Below are 9,844 nucleotides of genomic sequence, written 5' to 3'. Positions count from 1 at the left end.
TTAGCCTCCAATTACCTAGTATTTTATTTTTAATGCCTAGGCAGGGATTGAGAAACACATACACTGGACAAAATGTGTTGGTTGTCTTCATCCAGAAATGAGAGGGACTCTGCTGAGGAACCTCTCCTGCAGTTGTGGCTCTCCTCAGAAGTTGATTTTGGGTATTGACCCATGTCCTCTGCTAGCCCACTTTGGTGAGAAATGGAGATGAGGGTCTGGAGAGGAAGGGGAGAGCACACATCCCAGTCCTAGACAGGCTGGGTTCTTCTGAAGGTGCCCGGGGGCTGAGAATTTAGCTGGGGGACCCAGTTTTCATTTTTGGAGGGATCCCAGTAGCCTCAACTAAGAAGCACGTGCGTAGGTAGGAGAGGATGCTGTGGATTTGCTCTTGCCATCAATTCCAGGGCAGTAAGGGGGAGCTCAGCTTTTCTGCTTCAGAGAAGTCTGGATGAGCACCCCAAGGGGTTATAGCACCATGAGGAGGCTCAACCTTCTGCAGTTGCCACATAACCATGATTCCTTGGTGAGATGATAGATCCCCACAATGAGGGGCCCAAGTGCGCAACTGTAAACAGGGTCCCAGGCTCCAGAGGGAAAGCTGAGGCTGCAGTGCTACCTCATTAGACGGGAACACGCTTTTTGGAGGAAAGCAACTAGAGACCTGGGCTAAATGCAGCAGTCAACTCAGAGTAGAGGGTGGTGGGTCCCAAGAATAGAGATTAAAATTCATACCAGGAGAGGCCTCCAGAATCAACCTGTTGAGGATCCAAGGAAAATTCCCGGTGGTATCCATGGTTACCAGGGAGACAAGAATCCCTTTGGAGGTCTGAGGCAGTTGGAATGGAGGAAGGGGCTCTCCCCTTTCCTTTTTCTCAAGTAGCCAGTAACATCCATGCTAGAAGGCACTGGCTGGGCAGCACCAGAAAGTAGAGAATTAAAGGCTCAACCACCTTATCAAGGTGGCATTACAAGTCTGAGCCTTGCCATGGGACTGGAGCTAAGGACAGGGTTCAGAAGAGGCCTCGGTCCAAAGAAGGCCCATCCGGTCTTCCCTTCCTTCCAAGTTAGAACACCCAGCTCTGGGGTGTCCTCATTCTGCACAGCAGAGACCTTAAGGCAGTGATTTCAGCACCATCCTTGAACAAACATCCTCTTCCCACCACAGAATTGCATATTTTACAGCTGAGTTGGTTGGGGATCTTCACAGCTCACGGACTTAGCAGCAAAAGCAGTAATAGTCTCCATCATAGAGGACCCTGTCATCCCTGGGAGCTACCAGGTGAATGCAGAAGCTTTCGTGGGGAGCAACCCGAACCATCTTTTGGACCTAAATGGAAATATCCTGATGTCAAGAGTCCGATGCATGTATTCCTTGGTTGGGGAGGACAGAATGGTCCAGGTTCGTACGCCTAGAAGTTCTGATAAGGTCTTGTGCTACTTAGGAATCTGAACAACAAGTGCTTGGACCCAGGCTGATCACATATCTTTGATCTGCAGAACCCTGAGACTTCATCTTCACCAGGCGGTTCAACCTGTATCTGGTCCCACGGGGTCTTCCAGAAATGGCGGGAAGAGAACTTGCCCACTTGAGATAAAGCAAGATTCCGTAGTCCTTCAGGGTCCATCTTGACTGATCCCCAGACCTTCTACCCCCCGTGTATTGGACATCTAATCAAAGGCTTCTTTCTAGCTGGCAACTTGGGTTTTGGCTACATTTCTTAGATGATCCTGAGGGTCTAGATAAGAAGATGTGCATTTAATGGAGGTTAAGATTTCCTACTAGGTTGTGAATATAAGGGCTCAAGTCTCGTCATTTTTTTTTTTTTTTAAACCTAGTGACCGACAGACAGTGAGTACTCCGTGTTTGTTGAGTGAAGGCATACAGACTGCCAGACCTTTGGGGCAACTTCTGCTACAGGTGGATCCCTTTGGAAGGCAGATCTTTGCCACCAAATCAAATTCCTTGAGCCTTATATTCTGATTGGGAGTATTTCACACGGATGTCCAGTCTCTTATAGGTGAGTATTTACTTGTCAAAAACAAATAGTAAAGGCCAGCTAGGGATTTTGGATTCAGTCGAGCAGAGTGAGTGCCATCAGAATAGGGCAGTGAGGGGCCAAACAGGCCACAAGACAAAGGAATAGTTCTAGTTTCCTGGTTTTCCTCCCAGTCCAGTGTGAAGCTCAGAGTAGATCATCTATCAACACGGGGCGGTACCCTTTTAAGTCAGAGACTGACAGCTGAGCATCCAAGCAAAACGTGTGCTTTCTCAAAAGGGAAGTCAAGGTTCTTCTACTACTTCTGTCTGAGCCAATGCTTCATGTCTCATGTAAGTCCCAAGAACGCCAGAGATAGTGGGGTGGCAGGTATCTAGCTAGGGCCAGTTAGATGGCATCAGATTCTCCAGAGAAAACCCACTTGGCAAAGCCAAACTAGGCCCAGGAAAAGCAATCCAAGCATTTTGTGGGCACGAGAGGAGATGGGGGGGGACAAAAGAAAGAAAGGAAGGAAGAAAGAAAAGAAAAAAGAAAGAAAGAGAGAAAGAAAGAAAAAAGAAAGAAAAGAAAGAAAAGGAAAATCAACAGGCACATGGGAGGGGAAAAAAAAGAAACGAAACAAAAAGCGAAAATAAAAAATAAAAAAAGTAGGGTTTATTGACGGTCATGCATGTTAAATTAAAGGGTGTAAGACAGGGCTAGCAGTCTTTCTCGGAAGGCTGGAATGTTATTTTTGTGGTGTGGTGACTTCTGAGATAGGCAGCCATCTTGTCATCATCCCTTATGTCATCCAGGGATGGGCAGCGCTCTCTCTACCTTGGCAACTGTTTCCTCTCTCTCCAGCTTCATCTTTCCTTTTTTTTTTTTAAATACCTTTTACAGATTGATTTAAACATTTTTTAAACCACATGCTTCTTTTTCTTGGCTCCAGCCAGATCTCTGGGGGAAGAAGAGTGATTGGCAGTGGTGACAGAACTCGGAAGGGTCTGTGAGAAATTCTGGGGAGCTTCCACCTCCCTCAGGTTTCCCCACACAGGGCTGTCTCTCTCAGAGCTGTTCATGAGAATCATTTAGGAACTGCTGCAGGTTTTGCTGATGTCTTCTGAGCCCCTCCCCAGAAAGCCTAGGAGTTTCTAATTGAGACAAGAAATCAAGGAAAAAGACCCAGAATCATCTTTTCCCCAAAGTCATGAGAGGAGGCCAGTAAATGGATCTAGGGGACACAAGTTTCCAAACTCCACCCCACCAGTCCTTCCTAGGAAGTTCTCGAAGGTGCAGCACCAAGAACCTGCCCTCTTCCTTCACCTCCTCCTCCCCCTCCTGTTCTCCTCTTGGGCCGGAGAGCCAGTGCTCTGGAAGAAGAGAGGGGAGAGGAGGAGAGAACGTCGCTCCTGCCGGCATTCTGCTGTCCGGGGTGACAGGGACTGTTGGGCCCTCAAAGTGTGGCCTGGAGGTTGGGGTCCAGGATGGTTTCTCGATCTGGAGACTCAATGTAATTGGCAGCTTCTTGAAGCTTCAGCAGCATGGCCATCTAAAAAGGGCAAAACGATGGATTAATGAGAGTTAGGACTCAGGGTCCCGCCCCCAGAAGGGAAACCTAATACAATCTAGATCCTGGGTCTGATTCTTGTTTCGTAAGTGATTTAGAGCCCAGAGAGTTTACAAGTGGCTTATGAAAAAGCAGCAGTGAAGGGGCACCTGGGTGGCTTAGTCAGTTGAGCGTCCGACTCTTGGTTTCGGCTCAGGTCATGATCTCAGGTTCGTGAGATTGAGCCCTGCATCGGGCTCTGCACTGAAGGCATGGAGCCTGCTTGGGTTTCTCTGTCTCCCTCTCTCTCTGCCCCTGCCCTGCACCTACTCTCTCTCTCTCAAAATAAATGAAAGAAAGAAAGAAAGAAAGAAAGAAAGAAAGAAAGAAAGAAAAGGCAGCAATGATTACTTAAACCCTGTCTGTAAGCATGTGTGTGTGATGTTCAGGAGTGTGGCTGAGACATAAGGTGCCCTGCCGTGAGCTGATGCCCAAACAGCGGAGACCCCATCTGCTTCTAGGGCGCTCACACTCTAGAAAAAGACAGAAGGCACGTACACACTGACTAATATTGGGAGGGATGTGCAAAGTGGCCCTAAGAACATCTGTGTCTGTCAACTTCTTCCAATAGATGATAACCAGTGTTATCATGAACCAGATTCCCCTGGCTCACGTACCCTAGTGCTCTGTGTCAAGTCTAAACTCTTCAGTGTAATTCACCTCCTTCCTTCTTCCCTCTCTACCTCTCACTCTCCCCTGGTTCTTCAAGACTATGACCCTCCATTTTAGCTAAGTACGCCTGGTTGGTTCTTTATCGAATCTTCTCTCTACCCTTTTATTTACATGATCACTAACAGTCTTCCAACTTAATGGCTTTTTTTTTTTTACACAGATAACTACATTTTTAACAAAGTCAAAATTGAAATGAAAGTGTGTTACGTGGAAGAATTTCTTGCAAGGTAAAACGGCAAGGTCACAGAAGTTGTGCACATTGAAATTTTAATATAAGCTGCCAAGTTATCTTTGAAAATGACTTTGCTAATGAACACTCCCACCAGCAGAGTAGGAAGCCTGTGCTTCCAAACACACTATTTTTGCAGTGTGAAATGGTTATCTCCTTATTTGGATGTGCATTCCCGCAATTACTAGAGAGGTTACGGATCTTTTTATATTTTTATTGGCCGTTTGCACTTCCTCCAGTCAAATGCCTATTCATATCTTTTGTCCATTCTTCTATTTGGAAATTTTGTGGCAAGTTTTATATATTCTATTTTTTTTAATGTTTATTTTTGAGAGAGAGAGAGAGAGAGAGAGAGAGAGAGACAGAGTGCAAGCCGGGGAGGGGCAGAGAGAGAGAGGGAGACACAGAATCCGAAGCAGGCTCCAGGCTCCCAGCTGTCAGCACAGAGCCTGACGCGGGGCTCGAACCCACGACTGGACCCATGACCTGAGCTGAAGTCGGACACTTAACTGACTGAGCCACCCAGGTGCCCCGGGAAGTTTTATATATTCTAGATACCAATCCTCTTTTGGTTACAAGCCTTGCAAATATTTGCTCCTAGTTGGTCACTTGTCTCAGACTGCTTCTTACAGGGGCTCATGAAATCCACTGAGCTGAGGCAGTCCTCAGGATAGCACCAGAGCATAGAGGGAGAGGTAGTGACCATGCATCCTACCTGGGATCTGCCTGAGACTTGGCTCTTTACTAGAGTATATCTTGCCAGCATGCATTATTATTTAGCTTAAGCTAGGTTGCAGGCATATGATCTTTATAACCCAGGATTCTGAGAGTTGAGCTCCTCACTGACCTCCTCCTAGTCCTGGGCTTGCTGATACCCTTCAGTGTCCATCAGGGTATGCACAAAGAGTTCAATTCCATAATACTCTTACTTTTACCTTAGAATGGCTTCTACTCACCAGAGGGTCTGAGTCCAGAGAACTTGGGGTGCTATCTTTGACTGTCCTATCCTCGGGAGGTGAGGCAATGCTATGAGGGCCCACGGTAGGTGGAGGCAAGTGGTACAGCTTCGACTGGTCTTGTTGGGCTGATGGCCAGGGAAGAGTGTCCCGGACCCACTCCACTGGGTCCTCCCAAGCAGCTTTCTGTCCATGGACCTGGATAGAAGGGGAAATGTGAGTACTGGCAGAGGAATCCACAGGTAGAAGCTTGCTCATGCAGTCTCCTGATGGTCATACGGACTTCCTAAATGGAAAGCCTTGAGGCTCTGATCCCCCATGGAATTTTCTGAGTTTCCCAACAAAAGAAGTAAGTTGGTGTCAGCTGGTAAAACTACTTTGGAGGATAATTTGGTAGACTGTGTCAAATACTTAACATGTACCCATCTTATGGTCCCATAATTTTACTTTTTGAGTAAGAAATTCTCCCACTTTAGTAATCATATCTTCTTCTAAAATGTTTAAAAATTTTTAAGTCAAAAAATTTTTTTAATGTTTGTTTATTTTTGAGAGAGAGAGAGAAAGCGAGCACATGAGTGGGGAGGGGCAGAGAGGGAGACACAGAATCCTTAGCAGGCTCCAGGCTCTGAGCTGTCAGCACAGAGCCCAATGTGGGGCTTGAACTCACGAACCAGAAGATCAGGACCTGAGCTAAAATTTAACCGACTGAGCCACCCAGGCGGCCCTAAATTTTTTTTAATGTTTATTTATTTTTGAGAGCGAGAGAGATGGAGTGTGATTGGGGGAGGGGGAGAGAGAGAGAGGGAGACACAGAATCTGAGGCAGGCTCCAGGCTCTGAGCTGGCAGCACAGAGCCCAACGCTGGACTCAAATTGTGAAATCATGACCTGAGCCGAAGTCAGATGCTCAGCTGACTGAGCCACCCAGGTACCCTTAGTAATCATATCTCACAAAAAAAATTCTGACTTTGGAGCACCTGGGTGGCTCAGTTGGGTTAAGGATCTGACTTTGGCTTGGGTCATGATCTCGAGGTTCATGAGTTCAGGCTCCGTGTTGGGCTCTGTGCTGACAGCTCAGAGCCTGGAACCTGCTTAATACAAAATTAAGTGAAATAATGTTTTCTGGCATCAGTTTCATAGATAGTGTCTCTAGAAATTTACCATGTCCTTAGGGGATATCTATTACAATAACAAATGACTATTTATGTTTTATTTTTTATTCTTTTTCGTATTTTTTTTTTAGGATCCAAAGCAGGCTGTATACTCTGACAGCAGAGAGCCTGATGTGGGGCTTGAACCCAGGCCATAAGATCATGACGTGAGTGGAAATCAGATGCTTAACCAACTGAGCCACTCAGGTACACCAATAACAAATTACTTTTATGGAAAATATATGGCCAATAGGGGTCCAGACATTGCATTATAGTTCACTAGGGCTGGAATAGACTATAGTGATCATTATGTCCTACTTCACGGGAAAAAAAAACTGGGGATGTTTTAATAAAATGACCTCTTCCTTTTGCATTCTTATTTGCATCCTTCTTATTCTAACTTCTAAAAATCTTTTCACATATTTCACATCTTCAAAACAACCCAGTGATTTAGGCAGAGCAGAATTTATTATCTCCTTTCTTCCATAGAAGGATGTTTAAAAAGGTTATGGAACTGGGCCAAAGTAACATTTTTATTAGTAGTTAATAGTAGGGTTTTACTTAATTCTTAGCTTGGTGATTTCTCTATTTGATCCTCTTTTTTAAAAATATTTATTCATTTTTGAGAGAGTATGAGTGGGGGATGGGCCAGAGAGGGGGGCGACAGAGGATCTGAAGCAGGATCTACACGGACAGCCCTGAGCCCAATGTGGGGATCTCACAAACTGTAAGATCATGACGTGAGCCGAAGTCGGATGCTCAAAAGACTGAGCCACCCAGGTGCCCCTGCTCTGATCCTTAAGAGAGAGGTCTGAGTTGGGCATGGAGCCAGAAGGCCCAGGACTGGACAGGCCACAGAGACAGTGCTCCCATAGCCATTTGCTAAATGGTGACTGGAGACACGGCCTTACTCTACCTAACAGTAGGAAGAGAACCTAACTAATCATAGTAGCCTCATGTCTAACCTTGAAGAGATATTCTGCTTTGTTTGGTGGGACAGCCTGACCTTGGGGATTGAGTAAAGTCAGACAGTAGGGCTCACCTTGATCCCATCCTTCGCTCCTTCCTGTAGGTAGGGAATGATAGAATTGTTCCACAGGTCAATGAACCAGGTCCGGAAGTCTTCAATGCCAATGGGACAGGACAGAAAGAAGCAAGGGCCTAGGGAAAAGGATGAGGCCATTGAGATGGCTGAGAACTCAGCTCTCCCCAGTCATCTCTCTCTTTTACTTCTTAATACCAGGCAGAGGGATCTGATAACTAAAGGAGTGAAAGAAATGTATTTTTTTAAAAGTTTATTTATTTAAAGAGAGAGCAGGAGTGAGTGGGGGAGGGGCAGAGAGAGGGTGAGAGAGAATCCCAAGCAGGCCCCTGCTGTCAGCACAGAGCCTGGTGCGGGGCTTGATCCCACGAACCATGCGGTCATGACCTGAGCTGAAACCAAGCCGGACACTCAACTGACTGAGCCATCCAGGCACCGGGGAATAAAAGAAATCTAGAGTCAGGCTGTCCTGAGATTGTTGTCAAGACTAGTGGGAGCGGCTGCCTGGCTGGCAGTCTCATAAACATGGTTCCTCACAAGGTAGAAGCAAGGTGAGGGAGTGACGGGAACCTCTTCCATTCCCTCCTAAACACTTTCCTTCCTTTTCCCTGTTAAGTGCGGGAAAAATGAGGGAGCGGGGTTAGCTTTCTGCTGGTTGAAGTGATTTGCCCCCATCATGGGGCTAACTGCAAGGGGAACACTTCTTAAGTCATTAAGTCGACCTGGGTCTGAAGCCCCGAGGCTTGCCACTCCTTTACATGCTGAGGACTCCAGAAAGAAAGGGGAACACCCCACCGGGTGGCAAAGTCGGAGAGGAAAGCCACCTTCTGACCCCAAGGCAGAAGCTGAACCCCAGTACCGATAAGGAAGTCTGAGGTGCTGTGCTTCTCAAGGAAGGTGTGGAGATGGTACCACAGCTTGGGCACCCAGTCGAGCACCCGAAGCAGCTCTTCCTTGTTGGCATTGATGTCACTGTCCGACTCTACCAGCTTCCTCCTCAGGTAACGAACCAGGAAGCCATTGGCTGGCTCCACGTTGTTGGAGAAGGTCAGCATCCTGCAGCCAGGAATGGGGAGAATGGGGTCGCGGTGGCAATGCGGACACTGTCGGTGCTCATCCCCTGCCAGTCCGTCCCTCCTCCTGCCTGCCTCCCACTGATGCCCGCTGGATTTCTTTGCAAGTAATAGCGGGCTCGGCAGAACTCAGGGCAGTAGCACTGGGCAGGCAGAGCTGACCCTCAAATCAGTGACCCTCTTCAGATAACCCTCTGACCCCAATGACCCAGATGGGGAGGTGGTGTGTGGGCAGAAAACCCAAATTACAGCGTCCTAGCTTCAGCCCCTAGTTTTGCAGTTTGTTCCTCTTCTCGAGGGGTCTCCTCCACCCCATCACTGACATGGCAAATATACCTAATCTCTCTTCCCAGCCCAGAGGCCCCGCCTAATTCGCTTTCCTTCTGCTACTGCCCCTCTAGTTGGATCCTGGGATTTAACTAGTCTATAGAATCTTAGGTAGGGTTGGAAGGTTCATCCAGGGCACAGTTCTTACCTGAAGCTCAAGTGCAAGCCATGATTGGGTGTCATTTTTACCGGCTGATTGGTGGTACCTATAATATAAGGACTGTGGGAGAAGGAGGAAAAAGGTTTACTTAGACTCGTTTTAACACTTGCTTTCTGCTATTCAGACCCAATGGAAAGCTCACAGGTTGGACCGACCAGGCTCTCTTCCCACTGTGGTGACTTTGGTCCTGAGTCCCGCTTACCATTTGTGGTACTTGCAGGTGAGAGCCCCATTGACCAGCTCACTGATGGAGCCTGCTTCACTCAGGTCATCCAACAGGATCACCAGGGGGACATCCCCAATTCCTGTCTCCCGGTCTATCTGGTTGGCCAGGTTGGAGAGATACAGTTGCAGATCCTGAGATAAGAGAAGGAAGCGGGTCAGCACTCAGGAGTCGAGAGCACTTGGATCAACCTTGGGAGGAAGGCTTCTGGAGAAGCTATGCTAGTTCTGGATTTCCCTGGAGCCTTTGGTTCCTGTCTGATGCATTTTAACATGCCACTGTAGAAGCACGCTACCATGGACTGATAAACCATGGTCCCAAAGGCTCTAAGGCAACCCATCTTAAGCAGTGCCTCTTAAGTCCCCGAAGGGTGGGGATCATATTGTCTATCCTACATGGCTTTTCACTGGGTTGGCACCATGAACCA

General features: G+C 47.3%; 1 protein-coding gene across 10 annotated transcripts in view; it reads right to left on the bottom strand.

Annotated features, from left to right (window-relative positions):
• Nucleotides 1-9,844, bottom strand: part of NAV1 (neuron navigator 1) — a 247,903-nt gene continuing 238,059 nt past the window's right edge. For all 10 annotated transcript variants that reach the window (XM_047839770.1, XM_047839775.1, XM_047839776.1 and 7 more), the window contains 6 exons: nucleotides 9,397-9,551; nucleotides 9,183-9,254; nucleotides 8,494-8,690; nucleotides 7,635-7,753; nucleotides 5,443-5,640; nucleotides 1-3,528 (listed from right to left, as the gene is read on the bottom strand). In XM_047839770.1, coding sequence (XP_047695726.1) covers nucleotides 3,433-3,528; nucleotides 5,443-5,640; nucleotides 7,635-7,753; nucleotides 8,494-8,690; nucleotides 9,183-9,254; nucleotides 9,397-9,551 — 837 coding nt within the window. In that variant the 3' untranslated portion in view covers nucleotides 1-3,432. The remainder of the gene's footprint in view (nucleotides 3,529-5,442; nucleotides 5,641-7,634; nucleotides 7,754-8,493; nucleotides 8,691-9,182; nucleotides 9,255-9,396; nucleotides 9,552-9,844) is intronic.

Source organism: Prionailurus viverrinus, chromosome F1 (genome assembly GCF_022837055.1).
Source record: "Prionailurus viverrinus isolate Anna chromosome F1, UM_Priviv_1.0, whole genome shotgun sequence".
NCBI lineage: Eukaryota > Metazoa > Chordata > Mammalia > Carnivora > Felidae > Prionailurus > Prionailurus viverrinus.
Note: the sequence above shows the minus strand (reverse complement) of the source record. Positions and strands in the feature narration are given on the sequence as shown.